The sequence below is a fragment of the Monodelphis domestica genome, chromosome 1 (assembly GCF_027887165.1).
Source record: "Monodelphis domestica isolate mMonDom1 chromosome 1, mMonDom1.pri, whole genome shotgun sequence".
Classification (NCBI taxonomy): domain Eukaryota; kingdom Metazoa; phylum Chordata; class Mammalia; order Didelphimorphia; family Didelphidae; genus Monodelphis; species Monodelphis domestica.
Window position 1 is genome coordinate 721,416,207 of NC_077227.1, and position 19,191 is coordinate 721,435,397.

The window sequence follows — 19,191 nt, forward strand, 5'->3', positions numbered from 1 at the left end:
GTTTTGGCTTTTTTTAATCCTTACCTTCCATCTTAGGATCAGTTTTAAGACAGATGAGTGATGAGCGCTAGGCAATCAGAGTTCAGTGACTTACCCAGAATAACACAGCTAGGAAGTGACTGAGGTCACATTTGAACCCAGGTCTTCCTGACTCCAGATCTGTCATTCTATCCAAGGTATGATCTGGCTGTGTCTAGTTCCAGGCATTTTCAATGGCTTCATCTTGTGCCTGGAATATTTTCCTACACATTTCAGATCACTGACCCCTTTTAACTTCCTGTAAGTCCCAACTAAAGACTAAAAACTTTCTATAGGAAACCTTCCCTTGTCTCCCTATTTTTCCTAGATAGAGCTTGCTTTGTGCCCATGTGTCTGTGTATTGTCTCCCTCTTGCACTGGGCTGTGAGCTCCTGGAAGGCAAGGACTGTCTTTTGCTTCCCCAGAAGTGCAGAACAAGTGCTGACTGTAGAGGGAATTGCATTGAAAATTTCTGGCCCTTGAGATGCCCTGGGTGTGTCCCCATCTTCTCTGTATCAACCTCCTCTTCTCCTCTGTGGTCTTGCAATCCAACACAAGAAGCATCCTCTTGGAATAGATGGACTCCACACGATTCTTCCCATGATCCCCTCTTTGTCTTCAGCTTTAGCCTTCCCAGGTTTCCTCCTTCCTCCCTTTCTCCTTCCCTATAGTTTCTAAAAGAAGCTTCTTTCTGCTCTCTCTGATGTTCTGCTGCTGCTGCTGTTGTCTTCAGTTATTCACTCCTCCTGCATTTTTGCTGCTGGGGGTATTCAGGAAGCAAATGATCTCTTTCCTTTGGTGTCTCTTTCTAAAAACACTGCAGACTCTTCTTCATTAGTGAACATCTACTGTTTTGTCCAACATGTATAGCGCACATTTACAGGTTCTGGGAGTGAAATTTAACCAAAGGGTAAACTGAGGCATCTCTAGAAGGAAGGGGAAGCAAGGGAATGCTGTCTGTCAATAAAAGGGGCCAGGGGCTTGCCTCTGTTAAAGTCCCAAAGCCTAAGCAGAAGGATCTTTGTTAGGTTGGTGGGAGCACAGAACAAAGAACAGACAGGATAAGTGATGTCTATCATAGCATGGAGGGTCACCATTGGCTATAGAGCTGGGATAATTGGGGATGCTATGACTGATTGGAATCATCAATAATGAGGAGCCAGCAATGCCCCAGCCCTCCTCTCCTCAGACTAAGAAGAGATTCTTGTGTGAGTTCAGGGCAAGGTCAGGGCCCCAACTTTGGACAGCAAACCAAACATCTGTGGGATGGGTTTAGGGTGTAGAAAGACTAGACGTGACTCCCTGGGGCTCCCCTGAGGTCAACTAATGCCTTGAAGTGAGGCCAGAACAGTGATGAAGTGCCCAAGAGCTGGATCCTGCACTTCACCTATTACAGGCTGGTGGAATGTGGAGCTGAGTCAGGAGACAGAACCAGGACTCGGGCAGTTACTGGTAAATAGGATCAATAAGTAAATGATAGGAAATCAGCTCAGCCTTCTCCAAGGATAGGTCACCCTGGGCTGCATCCTGAGGCCCCGGGATCTCTCCAGAGCTCTTTCCACACATTCTCTTCTTTCTTGTGCCTTCCACGGTGTTATAAGTAAAAATGGGTCTCAGGGCTTATAACCAGATTGATGAACATCTATTAGTAAAGAGAGTATGAGAATGGCAGAAAGAGAGAGAGGTCTCAGCCTTTCTAGGTCTCATTCTTGATTCAGTTTGCTCAGGCTGGGCTTGGTAGAGATCTAGAGATCAGGAAAGCTCAAAGACAAACCCCCAACCCAGAGAGACAGTTAGTTCTGGGGTCGGAGGTGGTACTAAAGCCCCTTCTCCTGCCTTTTACATTCCCCAGATCCTCCCTTCCTGGCTCTGGCTCTGGCACATTGATGATTCTCTCACCCTGATGCTGGCTGCACTAGGACACAGCAACAGGGCCATAGACACGTGACTAACTCCTACATCCCACAGCTGGGGCCATTGGGATCCAAGCTGCAATGGGGGTCCCCTAGTTATTTCCCTTCACACAGTAGAAACTTCTCAGCTTCCTTCTGGAGCACCATAGAGCTGCTTTTCTCAAACTTCCATTGGGCTCATAAAGACTCAACTTCTAGTGCTGGCTCTGACACTGACAAGGGGCAGTACCTTTGGAACCCTCCCATCACTGTGGGTCAGTTTCCTCCTGTAACTGACCAGAGGTGAGATATTCAATGTGATGTGGCTTTCTCTGTGCTCTGACTTGGGCTGCTCTAGGAGGTGATGACGTTCAAGGATGTGGCTGTGGACCTCACTTGGGAGGAGTGGCGCCTCTTGTCCCCTCCCCAGAAGGAGCTGTACAAGGAGGTGATGCTGGAGAATGCCCGGAATCTGCTCTCTGTGGGTAAGGAGCCCTCTTCCTGGTGCCTGAGTCAACTATCCAAGGGAATCTTGCCCTCAGCAGCAATTAGGGTTGGTAGCAGTTTGCAGTCATGAAGAAGGGACCAGGTCTGGTATGCTGATTCCCATAGCCAGGTGCCTCCTGCTGCCTGGTTCTCTTGTGAAAGGACTTTGCATTGCGTAATGGGACCTTGGAGGTTCCCTTTGGTGCTCTTAAAGTCTGAGATCAAATGCTTGTTGGAGAATCTCAGATGTAGAAATAATTTCAGAAGTGATTCCATCTCTCTTCTCCCTGACCTGGAATTGGAGTTCCCAAACCTGTCTGGGAAAACTGTTCAGGAGGTTTTCCTCCTACATTCTTCCCCTCTAGAATGTATCTTCTATTGGGGATTTTTTTCTCTTTAACCTCCATAAATGCATAGCTCACACTAGGTGTCACTATGAGATCAGCTTTGTCTTTAGTCTTCCCTCCTATTGCCCCAAACCTCCAGCAGAGCCAATGAGGAAGGGAGGGAAGTGATGAAGCATTTATAAAGACCTGCTCTTGGCCCAGGGCTCTGCTGAGGGTTTTCTCTGTAATATTATGGCCTCCTTCCTCACCTTCATCTTCCTAATTCAATGATCCAATTGCCCCCATTTTACAAAGGAAGAAATAGATTAGATTAAGTGGCTTGTTCTGAGGCACCCATATAGGAACAGTCTGTGGGGAAATATAAACTGAGGCTTTTCTGACTAATCGCAGGGCCCTGTCCCTTCCCTCCTAGCTGCCTCTCATTTCTAGATATGAAAAACTATGGACTGATTCCAGCCTAATCCGAAGAAAATGCCCTAAAACCTAATGTTCTGGTTCCAGATTGGTTCCCTGACCTTCTCCTCCCTCCTCTCCCCACACTAAAGGTTGTGGAGACTCTCCTCCAGGAGTCCCAGTAAGCCTCCTGCAGGCCATGCTTGCCCTCCTCTGTGATTGTCAGGTTGGGTGGACTGGCTGAGAGATAGCATTGAGCCCAAGGAGGATTGTTGATTTCCCCAGGAGAGGAGGCAGAGACTCACCAAGAAAACAGTCCAGGAGAATCCAAATGGTGTTAGGAAGGGAGGAGCAGGCAGGGTAATGGGAAAAAATCCGATCCTTTGATGTTCCTGGGTCTCAGGCTCCAGACTGACCCAGAACACTGACCCTTGGATCCAGTGTGGGAATTTAGAAGTTTCTGCTAGAATGGACCAGAACAGGATGGGGGGAAGGGTCTGTTGTTCATTCCAGGTCCCCCATCAGGGTAACAAGCTTCTATCCTGGGCTCCTGCATTACAGACACTGTAGGGTGAGGGCACAGTCCTGTGGGAACCCCATGAAGAGAGTCTTTGAGTGGTGTCATTGGACTCCCCAACCTTTCCCTAAAGAGAACTCAGTGATGAGCTTCTCTTCATCCTCCTCTCTGACTGATTCTTCCTTGCCCAGGGCTTCCAGCTCCCCCAGAAGATGTGCTCACTTATTTGGAGCAGAGGGAAGCTCTATTGATGCTGAAGCAAAAAGGCCTGAGGAGCTACTACCCAGGTAAGGGAGGGGAAAAGAGGTGTGAAAGAGCCAAGGTGACCAGAGGCTACTGTTTGTTCTGATGAAGCCAGGGCTAGATTTGGGGGCAGGAGGGCCCAACTTAGAATTCTTTTTGAGAGATTTTAGCAAGGTCTCCCTGGGCAAATCAGTGAACCCCTAAGTCTCAGTTTCCCCATCTGTAAAATGAAGCTATTGGACTCCATTTCCTATCTGCTCCCTTCATGAGATCAGTCTGTGACTCTCTAAGAAGTCAGTGTTTGGGACCAAAGGGCCTGGAAGTCTCCTACATTTGCCAGAAAGACTGAGCTTATCCCCTCTGAGCTCTTTAGTATACAGAAACATGTATGAGTGCTTGCTCTGTACTGGATCCTAGGCTAAGTTACAGGGGACATAAAGAGCCTCAATGGACATCCTCTGCCCTCATTGAGCTCCCCCTCTACCAGAGCAGACAGCAATATGCTGGCAGTTCTGTAGAAGCCATCTAGATCCCAGCTCCAGAGCATCCAGTCACTAGAGAGAAGGTTCTGATGGGAAGGAACACTAGAGAGATCTAATGGGGGGAGGTGGCCTGGGGCTTCAGGAGAGCCATACTGAGGATTCTGGGGGAAAGCATAGCAGAGAAAGCAGGGAAAAGCACCAGCAGAACTCACTGCAAATGACCCTGAATCCAAGGACTGATATTGGACTGTATCTCATCAGGATGAAAAGGTTGAGTGAGAGTGTTTGGAGAACTGGGAAGAAATGGTTTATTGGTTCCTAGAGGAAGAGAGTCATTACTTCATTAGTGTGGGAAAGGCTAAAGATGAAAGACCAACAGGAGCACTGGAGGGAAGAATCGTTGGGCTCAGATGAGGGATGGGATGGGATTCTTTGCTCATGGAAAGAGATTTTCTTTAAGAGAAGAGTGACCTTTTCTTCTGATCTTGAGGCCAAAAAGGAAAAAGAGGCAGCTGAGCTGGGTGAGATGTGGAGGTTAAGGGAACTCTGCAAAGAGGTTCAGCTGTTGTTCAGTGAAATGTGAGTCCAAGTTCTCAGCTCAGAAGGTGAGGCAGGGAGTGGGAGGATGCCACAAGGGAAAGCTGGAGGACAGGGAAATCTTTGGAAGGCTGCTATGGTGGGTGATAAAGGCAATCCTTGAGGGAGATGTCACAGAATTGCCTTGTGTAAAATGAGAAATAAAACCCTTATAGATGATGTTATTTTAAGTTAGGCTGGATGGAGTTTGAATTCTAGCAGTGTTGACTTCCTTATTAACCAGAAGGTCTCAAAGAGGGATGTCCCTGTGATGAAACCTCAGTACAGGGAGAGAAGCATCCGGTATTCACATAAGAGATAACTATGTGGTAAAGATTGACGTTTTTCCAAGGCTTAGCGAAATGCCTACCAGCCCTAGATGCCCTTTCTGATTACAGACCCTGTCAGGGTGTCAGTAATGGTGGCCAACTTTGGGTTTGACTTAACCAAAGTCTCTTCGAACTGACACCCTATTTGAACCGTATCACCCTCTATCTCTTTGATATATTCCCAAGAATTATCTGACTTTTCACTATGAATTAACAGTGGTTTATTATTGTGACAAGTAAGGGAAAAGTTTAGGAAAGTGGGATTCAGGAGATCCTTAAACTAATCTATTTAGACTGATCTTGATTGAATCCTTGGTTGTGATCACAGGCCAAGACCAGTCTAAAAGAAAAGTCTTTCCCCCAAAACTATATTTTACTTAAACTAAATTCATAAGTATAGTTTAGTCTTGAGTCTTGAGAGGCAACAGAAATAGATGATTCTTCTGGTCATATACACAGACTGCCCTCCTAGGATAAATCCTACTTGGGTCAATCTCAGATGTCCTGCCTGACCATCAAAGTTTCACAAGATGAGCTTTAAGATGATTAACACCAGAGGCACAGAAGTCTGTTTGGGACACTTCAGGCTATTCAATGAGATGAGACAGAGAGCAGTATCCTCCTTCATCCTTTCAGGGTTCAGGGATCAACTCCCCATTGTGTCCTTTGAAACTTCCCCAGCATCCCTAAGTGCATTCTGCCTCTCCATCTGTCAATCATCTCTTCTCCTGTGTTCCATCACTCCTCTTCATTTACACCTATTTCTATATTTGCCATGGTGAAAACCCAGCTGAGATCAGGGAACCTCAATGTATAGTGGAGCCAGGCAGCTGGTTTACTGATTTTCTTTCTCTCCATTGACCTGTAGCCCATGAGGAGAAATGAAAAATACTGCCTTACTTGGAAGAGATCCAAGGCTAATCTTTCCTTAAATCATCAATTCCAGACACTTTCCTGGTCTCTGGGCTCAGTCTTTGTCCTGTTCTTGGACAATCAAGTGACCACAGCATTTCACTTTAGGGAGATGAGAGCCTAGAGAGAAGCCTCTGGGATCTTAAGGATTGGATCTGCTCTAGTTCCAATGGAGTTACTGTTGACTGCTGAGAAATAAGGGCAAGAGAGTGACAAAAACAGGGCCGAGGGCAGAGCATGCATTTGCCTTGCAGGAGAGAGAAAGAATGTAAGGATTCTGGTAGAGTCTGGGCCTGATATAATCCCTGGGCCCAGTCAGTAAACATGTATTAAATAATAAATATGTTCTAGGAACTGTGGTAAGCCCTGAACATACAAAGGAAAGGAAACACCAGTCTGGGCTGTCCTGGAGTTCACAATCTAGTACTCAGACATGGAGGTGGTTTAGAAAAAAGCAACAGATCGTGAAAGTCACTCTTGAGATGATCCAGGGAGAAAGAAGTGTTGGGGAATGGGAATGCATTTAATTCAATAGGGAAATCAGGAACTAGAGGACTAAAGAGAATGATAGTTTAAGAAGAAAAGCAATTAAAAGAGGAAATCCAAATTCGAATGATAAAAATAAGTGTTACCATTTGCATATGGCCCCTAGAATTTGTCATACACTTTATGATTCATAATTATGTATTTAGATACTCATAGGAACCCTAGGAGTCACTTAATATTATTATGTCCATGTTATAGTTGAGGAGCCTGAGATCAACAAAGCTCCTACGACTTGCCCAGGCCTAAAAGTCCTAGCAAATTTCTGAGGTACAATAAGAATGCACTACAATCTGCATTGGGATTTTTAAGAAGAATATAGCATCTATAAGCAGTGGGGAATAGGAAGAGAATTATTCCAGCTTTCTTGCCCATTTCTTTACAAAAGGGTCATGGGCTTAACTTACTGTATGAGACTTGTATTTAAACATTGGAAATCCAATGTTTTTGTTTAAACTGTATTTAGTAGAAGAATTTTGTTTTGGTGAAAAGAGGCATTTAAAGGAAAGTAATGGCTACTCTCAAGGAAGAGGGAAAAGAACAAAATCTTTTATGCCTTAGATAAATGCAAAAAAGAGCTGAATTTCTTCATCTGATCTCAGATACTAGAAGAAAAAATAAGGTTGAAAGCCATCACAAAGGGATTATATGATGCTCACAGAGAAGCTAGATGATGAAATAATAGGAATATTTAGTGTATGTACACCCAGTGGTATCATACCTATGAAGAGAGGATTGAATGTATAGACAATGGAAACAAAAACAGAAAGATTAAAAGTGAATTGTCTAGTACTGTGGATAGAGCATGCCTAGCCATAAGATTTGGTCTCAGCTGCCAGGATTTCAAGTCCAGTCACTCACTGAGATTTTCTGAGGTCATTGTCTGATTTGGAAATATAATAAAGCTAGCCTGTCTAAAATCCCAGATTTGTTATGAAGAGTCAGTGATATGACATTGGAGGCCCTTCGTTATTTAAATTTCTTTTAGCTTTGATGTAATGGCATGTTCAAAGAATAGATTGTGTCCATTTAAGTTGGAAGACTTTTCTTTGTACCTAAGGAAATAGGATATAAAGCAGTTTATGTTTTGATAGTGGAGGAAAGGAGATAGAGACATATGTATATATGTCACTATATATGTATGTTTTACTCTTTGTTTCTTTTAGATGGAAAGATCAGACCTAAAATGAAAGTGAATCCAACAGAGGTGAGCCTTCCTATGGAAGAAATGGATTTACAAAGATTGAGAAGTGATGGTTCCAATAACTTTGTTTTTGGAGAATTCTCTGTTGTACCTCAAAATTCATCTCATAATGAACATCAAAGAATGCACACTGAGGAAAAATCTAGTGAAAGTAATCAGTGCAGTAAGACTTTTATGCACAGGGCCAGTCTTCTTGGACATCAGAACAACAACACTGGTGAGAGACCTTATGAATGCAAGCAATGTGGAAAGACATTCAGTAAGGGATACCATCTTACTGTACATCAGAGAGTCCACACTGGAGAGAAACCTTATGAATGCAAGCACTGTGGAAAAACATTCACAAATAACTCCAGTCTTACCACACATCAAAGAGTCCACACTGAGGAGAAATCTTATGAATGCAAGCAGTGTGGAAAGATATTCATTGATAACACCAGTCTTGCTATACATCAGAGAGTCCACACTGAAGAGAAAAATTATAAATGTAATCAGTGTGGAAAGACTTTCAGACAGAGTTTCAAACTTACTGTACATCAGAGAGTCCATACTGGGGAGAAACCTTATGAATGCAAGCAGTGTGGAAAAACATTCACAAATAACACTAGTCTTGCTGTACATCAGAGAGTCCACACTAAGGAGAAACTTTATGAATGCAAGCAGTGTGGAAAGGAATTCACATATAAATCCAGTCTTGCTATACATCAGCGAGTCCACACTGGGGAGAAACCTTATGAATGCAGTTATTGTGGAAAGACATTCAGACGGAGCTTTGAACGTGCTGTACATCAGAGAGTTCACACTGGGGAGAAACCTTATGAATGCAAGCAGTGTGGAAAGAAATTCAGACGGAGCTTTGAACGTGCTGTACATCATAGAATCCACACTGGGGAGAAACCTTATGAATGCAAGCAGTGTGGAAAGAGGTTCAGACAGAGCTTTAAACTTACTGTACATCAGAGAGTACATACTGGAGAGAAACCTCATGAATGCAAGAATTGTGGGAAAACATTCACAGATCACTCCACTCTTATTGTACATCAGAGGGGCCACACTGGGGAGAAACCTTATGAATGCAAACAGTGTGGAAAGACATTCACAAATAACTCCAGTCTTACTGTACATCAGAGAGTCCACAGTGGGGAGAAACCTTATGAATGCAATCAGTGTGGAAAGATATTCTCAAATAACTCCAATCTTGCTGTACATCATAGAGTTCACACTGAGGAGAAACCTTATGAATGCAATCAGTGTGGAAAGACTTTCAGACAGAGCTTCAAACTTACTGTACACCAGAGAGTCCATACTGGGGAGAAAGCTTATGAATGCAAGCATTGTCGAAAAACATTCAAAGATAACTCCAGTTTTGCTGTACACCAGAGAGTCCACACTGGGGAGAAACTTTATGAATGCAATAAGCGTGGAACGACATTCACAAATAATTCCAGTCTTGCTGTACATCAGAGAGTCCATACTAAGGAGAAACCTTATGAATGCAGTCAGTGTGGAAAGACTTTCAGACAGAGGTTCAAACTTACTGTACACCAGAGAGTCCATACTGGGGAGAAACCTTATGAATGCAAGCAGTGTAGGAAAACATTCACAAATAACTCCAGTCTTGTAGTACATCAGAGAGTCCACACTGGGGTGAAACCATATAAATGCAAGCAGTGTGAAAAGGCATTCTCAAATAACTCCAGTCTTAGTATACATAAGAGAGTCCACACTGGGGAGAAACCTTATAAATGCAAGCAGTGTGAAAAGACATTCACATATAACTCCAGTTTTGTTGTACATCAGAGAGTCCACACTAAGGAGAAACCTTATGAATGCAGTGAATGTGGGAAGACTTTCAGACAGAGCTTCAAACTTACTGTACATCAGAGAGTCCATACTGGGGAGAGACCTTATGAATGCAATCAGTGTGGAAAGACATTCACAAATAACACTAGTCTTGCTGTACATCAGAGAGTCCACACAGGGGAGAAACCTTTTGAATGTAAGGCATGTGGAAAAACATTCACAAGTAACTCCAGTCTTTTTGTACATCAGAGAGTCCACACTGGGGAGAAATCTTGTTAATGCAAGCATTGTGGAAAGGCTTTCACACAGAGCTTCAAACTTACTCTACATCAGAGAGTCCATACTGGGGAGAAACCTTGTTAATGCAAGCGGTGTGGAAAGACATTCACAAATGAATCCAGTCATGCTGTATGTCAGAGAGTCCACACTGAGGAGAAACCATATGAATTCAATCAGTGTGGAAAGACTTCCAGACAGAGCTTCAAACTCACTGTATATTGGAGTATTCACACTGGGGAACAACCTCATGAATGCAGGCAATGTAGAAAGGCATTCAGTTAGAGGTCCCATCTTGCTCATCATCAGAGAATTCACTCTGGGGAGAAACCTTAAGAATACAAGTGTTATAAAGAAATGAGCAGGAAGGCATGCTGCAAAAGAAGAAGCAGAAGTTTCCAAATTCTAGAGATGTGGCAATACTGCTTTTCTTCTAACAGTTAAGGAAGAGGTTGAGTTTGTCTAGCCTTGGGATGAACCGGGTGAACTAGCTGTTCTCTCTCCCATGGTTTTCCTTGTGATCCATCTTCCCAACTACCTATTTTTGTGTATCTTGTTGATGCTGTCTGAGAAATATTCCTACATAACTACTTCAGACACCTAAAGCCATTTGTAAGTGAGACCTTCCCTTTAAGGCCTGTTTCTGCTTACCTTCCAACCTTACTACCTCTATCACCATTTAAGAGGGGATTTGGGTTAGTGAAGTGCATTTTATCAAAGGAACTTGGATTCATAGTTGAGGTAACTGACATTGCAGATACCATCTCTCTCTGAAGGTACCAACTAGATTAGGTTGGAGGTTTATTTATGTTCTTTAGATAGATCATCCCAATTCTCTTCCCTTCCATCCCTTATCTTAAATAAACCCTGTTTAATAGCATTTGGTATCCTGTAAGCTTTATCGTATTGGTCTTCCCAAACCCTGTGTCCTTCTGGTACTGGTCCCAAATAATCATTTCTTGACCTATGAAAATCCCATTACTATCAGGTATCTTTCTAGAAACAATTATTTTAGTTCTATAAAGTTATTTCATAAATTGTGTGAAAAGATGTTCACTTGCAGCCCCAGTCTTGCTATTATGTGAAGGAAGTTTACCCTACCCCCTTTCTGGGGCAGCTTACCAGGCATGAGCCTGAACTTGACTCAGAGGTGAGGATTATAAGATGGAATTCATTGAGTGAGGATAGAATGGCAGGCGGGAAAAGGCAACAATAGAGTTAAAATCATGAGCAAGGGCAGGGTGATGTCTTCTGCTCTGCTCCCCTGGACTGCCCCTCTGGCCAGCGCAGGCAAAATAGAAAGTCACAGTTGGCTTCTGAGATGCAATTTGTGAGTTAATGGGCAGAGAAAAGTTTTGATAAACTGAGGCAAGAGCAGATATCCAAAGTCATCGCTTTCAGTTTTGTTGCTGACTGGACTTCCCTGTGAGCATGGCTAGAGCTATGGCATAGAGCACCCTAATGGTGGTCACAGAATATCAAGCTAATTGGAGCAATGAAGCAAGTATATCTCTTATTTTTCTATCTTTCCCCCCTATTCGCTTAGAATAAATAAAATTATTTCAGGGCCAGTCTCATAAATTTTTCTATTTTATTACTCATCTCAGAAATCACAGACATTCACACTGACCTCTCAGCTTGCTCAAAATCAGACAATTTACTATGTCATAAGGTCTCCTAAGATTAGGTCCAAATGGGCATGTGATTTAGACCTAAAGCATGATCCCATAAACAAGTTAAGGGAGCATAGAATAGTTTAACTTTCAGATGAATTAATTGATGAGGGAAGAAATTATGACTAATAAATAGATAACATATAAGGTATATAAAATATGTAATTTTGCTATATTAAATTCAAAACTATACAAATAAAACTAATACAATCAAGATTAAAAGTGAAAACAAATTATCATTTGCTTTACATGTCCAATTTAAAATTCTAACCCTGTTCTCTAATGCCTTAATTCATCAATTCATGGCGTCTAGATCTAAAGAGCAGTTAATTTAGTAAGGGAATAATGTCTTTTCCCTATAGAAATAATTTGTAATTAGCATCATTTCCTATATAAGGTTTTCCCCAAAATTCTTATAAAACAAAAATTAAAATATAACAAATGATATTGTAGATTTCAAATATGAAATAAAATTATTGACATTCCAATGATTTCTATTCAGTTGAATGCATTTTCAAAATAATTATCTTACATAGGAAATCACCGTGCATCTATCAGCTTGACACTGTGGACTGATTGCATTGAGAGGCCAGTGTAACATAACTGATACAATTATACTTACTTCTACAATTTCTAAACCTATCACATATTAAATATTAAGTCCATTTTGCATTAAGGTTTGTGCAACATATGTCGCTAAAATTTATCACACCAGTACAGAACTCCAAACTAAATGTTTGTTGGGAGGGAGCCAGACTCACAATAAAAGCTGGACCCTGCTGAAATCAAGAACAGAGACCCTGAGCCTTAGGAGATAGCCTTTTTTATGACAAGAAATCTCATGACTGACAGAAAACACAGTCACAATGAAGAAAATAGAATGGATGCAAAGTCATTCATATGGGTATTTTCTTGATGACACAAGTGTGATTAATCTGGTGAGTAAAAAATATCACTATGGGTGTTAACTTTGCAGTAGGGTTTCACTGATAATTATGGTGGAATAGTAGAAGTCGACAATTTTGGATAAATAATAGGTGAAAGCGAGTAGCCCTCCACCTCCTGCATGACTTGTCTTTTTTGACAAACAAGACCATCCTTCCTCTTTTTGTCTGACCATCTTGTTATACACCCAAGGCAGGTGTGGTAGGGTATGGAATCTCCTGGGTTACAGGCTTAAGGTCAGGATGTAAATAAGATTTGATAGTTCCCCAAACTGTAACTATCTTAGCTAATGTTTATAATTCTTATAAGGCAAATTATATTATTTGACTATGAACTCAAAATTAATGATTGTGTTATAAAAATAATCATACAGGCTAATACTATTATAATAATAAAAGGGTAGGGAGTTTCACACTCACACATACTAGATCAAATATAATTATCCTAATAGGAAAACAGGTGTGATTTAAAGTACATTATGATTTATTTTAAAAGTTCCATCAAATCTAGATTCAACCTTATAAATGGTACCCTACAGAATCTTTTCTCAAGAGGCATTTGCTGTCAGCACCTCAAATGGTAGGGACCTCTACTTTCAGATTAGTCTGCTGCTCAGGTTTATGGATGTCTACCTGTTCTGTAAGAGGGTCTGAGTCCTGGACATGAAGGAGGGAAAGAGGCAGGTGTTGAAGAGTTGGGGAAAGTGGAGGCTCAGAGATGAGCATGGCTAGTGGCCCAGGTAAAATTTCAGTTGTGGGGCAGAATTGAAGGCCTGAGGAAGAACTGGATCTAGGATTCTCAGAAGGAAAGCTCTAAGAGTTTTAGGGACAAAGAGAAACTTCTCAGAAAGTGAGATGCTACCTGAGAAGACTGAATCCAAGAGGTCGAGGTGAGCATTAGGGACATATTCCAAGCAGCGGAGACAACTAAGGGAAAGGGAGAGTTATAAGATGGAGGGTCTTGACCAAGAATCATTCAGGAGCCCAGTATCACTGGGTCAGAGACAGAGTAGAGAAAAGTTCTTGTGGGAGAAACATCCAAGTTTGTAGACAAATCTCAGCCCAAGAATGGGAGGCTCAGATTCTATTCAATGTGTAAGAAGAATTTTATTTAAAGAAATGTTATAGTTTTATAACAAGTGATGGAATAGTCTGGAGACTAATCAGGTAGCTTCAGGGCTGATGTTTAAGTCCAGAGGTCAGTAGAGTAGCCTCTTTGCAGCTGATTGTATAGAGTAGCAGCCACAACTGTAGAATAGCATCTTCCCAGCTCCATGTATTAGGACTGAAATATTTATTAAGGCCAGGGAGCTTGTCATCTCCCATCCTAGAGAAATCTTCACCTTTCTTGAAAATCCTGAAAGGGGAGCATGGCCAAATTCAGGTGCAGCTGTATTTATGGTGTAATGCCATGGGAAATAAGGAGTATGTGCAAATTTGGGAGATTCCTCTAGAATGCCACTTTGAGAGCTGAACCAGCGGTCTCTCAGATTGTAAGGGTCCTCTGCCTAATGTGGTCCATTCGAATAATGGAGTGAGAGACAATGTATGCTCAATTCCACGTGAGTAGGTATCACAGTGTTCTGCCATGGCATGGAGGTACATTTATTATTTAGTTTCAGTGAGTACATACTTCTTTGGCACACAATCAATTTTCTACATACACGTTTCCATGAAACTTAAAAACAGACACAAAGTCTAAAGAGATAGTCAATGAAACATTGTTGTTACAACAGAGAGGGAGATAAATGACATGTGTAGGGTGATTTGGAGGTTAGTCCTTCTTGACCTAAGAAGAATCATTGTTATTTTTGGTCAGCTTTCACAATCAATCACAATTACTTAGGAGATGAGTAACAAAATGTTTTGTAGCTAAGGGCAGAGTTAGAGGGCAGTTTAATGACAGACCAGAATTGGGATTTTCCTCAATTTACAAGTTCTATTTTTCTTGTGTTACTTTAAAGGGCCTGGCAATGTTGCCTGGTTTCTGTCTGCAGTGAAGTATGTCTTGAAGGTGATTGATGTTCTTGGCTTGCCTGGCTTGTAATGGGAGTGAATGTAACTCTGTGGAGAGGGAAAGGAGCGGGGTAATGGGTAGTGCTCTTTAGGTTTTCATTCTGTGAATGTAATATTTTAGGATAATAATCCTGGGGGATTAAGGTGGCATATATGTTTATTGTAAGTCTTTTCTCTTATATTATTTCTTTTGTACTGGAAAGAGAACAACAATCATCCATTAGTGAGGGAAGTTAAAGCGAGAGAAGTTACAGAGGGGGATCATTTTCTGTGACTTTGTAAGCCAGTGGGGATTTGACGACTTCCAACATCTCCTTTTTTGTTTATTTTTTAAAATGAAGTGACTTCATCCTTCATTTCATTTTAGGCTTGATGTAGGGTAGAAGCTAGTTATGGATGATGACTGTTGGGGACTCCTTAAGCAATGGCTGCAGTGGAAGTTGATAGGGATGTAAACTTAAGCAGTTTAAACTTTGGGAAATCAATTATGGGGCATAAATGCCTAAATATTGTTCAACAACAAATACAGTGAAGGGATTAGGACAATTGCTTAAAATACATCCTGAACGAGAAATTCTAAGAGTCATGGGAGATAACATACACATCTGTAGGACCACTGAGAAAGTCAGAGTCATTTGAAGGCAGCAGTGCAGTCAGGAAGTGAAAATCCCTGCTTCTGCTTGGGCTGCAGTTGTCTTGATTTGTTCCCAAATTGGTAGTGCGCTCTGGGCTGTTGTCCTAACACAATCTCTCTGTATCTGCATTCTCTTCATTGCCTTCCTGCTAGGGTGTATCCTGCAGCTTGTTTGTTGGGATGGGAGTCATGTTGAGAATGTGTCTTAAAGGTCCCAACCTTTAACTTAAAATTTTAGATTATATATCCCAGTAAATAGCTAAATTATACTTTTGACATTTAATCGTAGGCCAAACATAATCTCAGAAATGCAGGGGAAAGAATCTTGTTTAGAAATATACATGTACAGACTAAACATCAGCTATCAATAAAGGCAAAGTACGATAGATACGGTTACTTTCTTCTCAAAGGACAAAGATTTTCACCCATAATCAATAATACTCCAATTTCAATCATTATCATAATTTGGAAACAGGTTGCTTGCATGTTCACATATTTACCTTAGATAAGTGTAAGGTTCTTACTAACTTTTCTGCATAGAGGTTTTATTTATGTACATGTCACTATAATGGTGAAAAACTATCCTATCCTATCTTCGGGTGTGTTTAAATTTAGTATAAACCTACTTATGATAGAATTTTTTAGTGCTCTCTAAAAATACTTTTTGCAGTAGAAAAATGGAGGGGTAACAGGTAACTTGCTGTAACAGGTAAAGGGGTGTGTGTGATGAGGCAGGTTTACTCAAAAATTAAATTAAAATCTTTAATAATAGTGTTTTAAAATCATAGGATTTTTGTTTTAAAAAAATATGTGGATTCCCATATATAAAGGTGGATAATGGGGTCCTTTTTCCAGTAACCAATGAATTTATTTGTAATCAAAAAACCTATTTCTGGTTGTTAGTCAGTGTATGTTTGTTTAACTCTGGGTGGTAGGAGAAAGAAAAGGAGGGGGAGCAAGGGAATGATTTCATCAAGTTTATATCGGAGAAATTCTAAACAATCTCCTTTGAGGGGTCAAAACACTGAACTTCTCAAAATGTGATCTGAAATTGACACCATGGATGCCCTATAGCTCACACAGAAGCATCCACAGGAAAGATGGACATGTAGATGCACAAAGGTAATCTAGATATTTTCTAAACACCTGAACCATGAATCTTTCAATTCTGATATATTCTCATTAGTATCTTAAACAGTTGATCCAATTATTCATAAGTTATTGTATTACTAACTTGGTTTAACTAACTTTAGCATATCAATTGTTGTGATTAAAGGGGAAATCTATTCTTTAACCTGAGCTTCTTTAGAATTCTGAATTTGTAGTTTGGACTTTTGCAGTTTGATCACTTAGCCAAATTGTACAGATTTAACTAAAAGACCCTCTTTTGTTGTTGTTGTTGTTTCTAGTAAAGCTCATATTTTTACTTAATAGTAATATATAGAAATTGTGGTATTTGAGTATACTCAAATAGACTCTTGAAATTCCTGTAAATATATCTTATTATCAGATCAAGATCTATTCTAGCTCTATTTACTTCTTCAGGCTTTCAAATTATATCTCTAAAATTTGGATAAAGTAACAGAACTTTTATCTTGTATAAAATGTTTTCTTCTATTGATCCTTTAACATAAATGTAAAATAATTGCAAACACTTTTGTTATCTTTCCTGTGTCTGAGAAAGGGGCTAAATTTTGGAAAGTTTCCAAAGGTTTTTTTCTCAATGCTTGACTGCCCTACTGGTTGTAGTCCCAGTAAAGGTATTGGTGAGGGAGAGAGAAAAAAAAATACTTTTTTCCCAATCCTTTTTAACGTTTTAGTTACATGTTTTTAGAGGCTTTATGTTAAATCACTCCCAGTATATTAATTAAAAACTTAATAATTTCCAAATTGACTTTGATTAAGGTTCCCTAACAATGTTTCCTTAAGATTCCAGTTTTCCTTTCAAACTTCTGCTCCAAGCAGAATAAAACCTTCAGTTTTTGTCACTATTACTCTATTATAAATAGCTTAATAATGAATCTTATTTGATTTCTGGATTGGTCAAATTTCCTTTGTCAATTGCACTATACACAATCTACATAAAATTAATTTTCTGCACAGCACAAAGTTATACATTTATTGTGTACATCCATTATGACATTATAACAGATTATATTTGAATAGATAAAAACAATTTATAAGTACAATCAAGTACAACACTGATTTAAAATCTTGTGGTGAGTGGATAAAAGACTGACTGATCCCTCTCTTAGGGTTTTCAGCTTAGGTTGGCTCATGCTGGCCTAGGCTGGTATAGCCCTTTTGTAGTCGAGGCATAGCCGTAAAGGCTGAAGACCTCTTCTTCTCCCCTCTTGGGCTGCATAGTTAAGGTTGTGGGTTGAACTGTGTACAACCTGCCCAGCTGCGTGTTTAAGGTTGGAATAGTCAGCATGAGGGAGGTTTGATAACGACTGTGAGAAACTTGTTTTTCTGCCCTTTTTTGGAATCCTCTCGGTTCCTCCTGGTGCCTGGCAGGTAACGTCATGAATTCCTATGAAGTTGCCCAATTATTGGTTCCTGCTGTTGCTGGGCTGTAATATCATAACTTCCTGTGATTTTAACCTATATATGCTTTGTCTGAATCCAATAAACTTTGTTGCTATGCATTTCATATAGTGTCCATTCGTTACTCTTCATTTTCGTTACCCCAAGTAAGGTCACACAGGGCTGGTCGACCCTGGAGCTGAGCCTTACAAATTGATGTCCGGACCGGGACATATGCCATCATAACCCCGATTCTTTTGCTGGTCATAGGATGACGAAGAGTTAACGGCTTCTACCCTGAGACTGCAGCTCAGATGGGCAGAAGAATCGAACAGAGAGAGTGCGGTATTTGTGGGCCTCCTCTGTTCCCCAACTTTGTCTCTCTCTCTTTCTTTCACTTTTTAGTTTATCTTTTAGCAGTAATGGGTAATTCAATTCCTGTCCTTTTAAAGGACAAAGATTGGCAAGCTCAGCACCGTATACATGCTGCCTTAATGGCACATGGAGTTAAAGTACAGAAAAAGGTGCTAAAGAAATTCGTGTTTCATATAAGACAATTAGTTCCATGGTTTCCTGAAGGAGAGATTATATCTAGTTCAGAATGGGATCGTGTCGGATCAAAGTTTGGTTCCGATGGAGGGACACCACCTCCTGATTTTGCAGTCATTTCAGTTCAAGGCCGCATGAACAGTTCCAAGATCTCCTAGGAACGGGTTAACTCCCCTGTTAACACTCTGGGGAGGATTGGGGAGGATAGGTTGTGTCTCTCGAGAAGAGCTTTAAATCTGGTGTTCTGCTTACTATAAACATTCATTATCCCTCTTTGATAATGTTCCAATCTTTCTTTCTTGCAACTTCTCAGACAGCTCTAAGCTGTCCCCCGATAGTTCTAAACTGTCCCCTATTAGGGACCCCCTTCCCCCCGGTTCTTTTATTGGAACCCTCCCTTCAGTTCTCTTTGGAGAACCCCCGATGCTGTGTGCTGGTCATGCAGAGTTTCAACGCTACAGAGATCCCCTTGGTGGTGAGTATACGAGATATTCTAAGGGTGAGAGGGAAATTATAATTTTTCTTTAGAATGGATCCTAAAACACTGATTTCTTTCAAAGCATGCTTGTCACAATGTTGTGTGTTTCTGTTTATCATTGTCTTTGTCAAAGTCTCGTCTCTATGTATTTTAAATTGGACACTCACAAAAAGAAAGAAAATAAAATGGGATAGTTGCAAGATTGAACTTGCCTGTCAAAAATCCTCAGCAGAGGACAAAAGCAAATACCTGTTCAATGATTTTTTCCTCTTTCTTCCTTTGGATGGGCCCCCAAAGGAGTGAAAAAGAGAAACATTCAGAGCAGAAAAAGGGAGATTTTTACTCCACAC

The 19,191-nt window shown here is 40.8% G+C and overlaps 2 protein-coding genes across 5 annotated transcripts in view; both read left to right on the top strand.

Annotated features, from left to right (window-relative positions):
* Nucleotides 1–17,941, top strand: part of LOC103106171 (zinc finger protein 420-like) — a 38,274-nt gene extending 20,333 nt beyond the window's left edge. For all 4 annotated transcript variants that reach the window (XM_056812690.1, XM_056812693.1, XM_056812685.1 and 1 more), the window contains 3 exons: nt 2,269–2,395; nt 3,845–3,940; nt 7,905–17,941. In XM_056812690.1, coding sequence (XP_056668668.1) covers nt 2,269–2,395; nt 3,845–3,940; nt 7,905–10,024 — 2,343 coding nt within the window. In that variant the 3' untranslated portion in view covers nt 10,025–17,941. The remainder of the gene's footprint in view (nt 1–2,268; nt 2,396–3,844; nt 3,941–7,904) is intronic.
* The window catches only part of LOC100619697 (zinc finger protein 420-like), a 380,349-nt gene that overhangs the window by 24,538 nt on the left and 336,620 nt on the right, over nt 1–19,191 (top strand). The gene's annotated exons all lie outside the window — the stretch shown is intronic.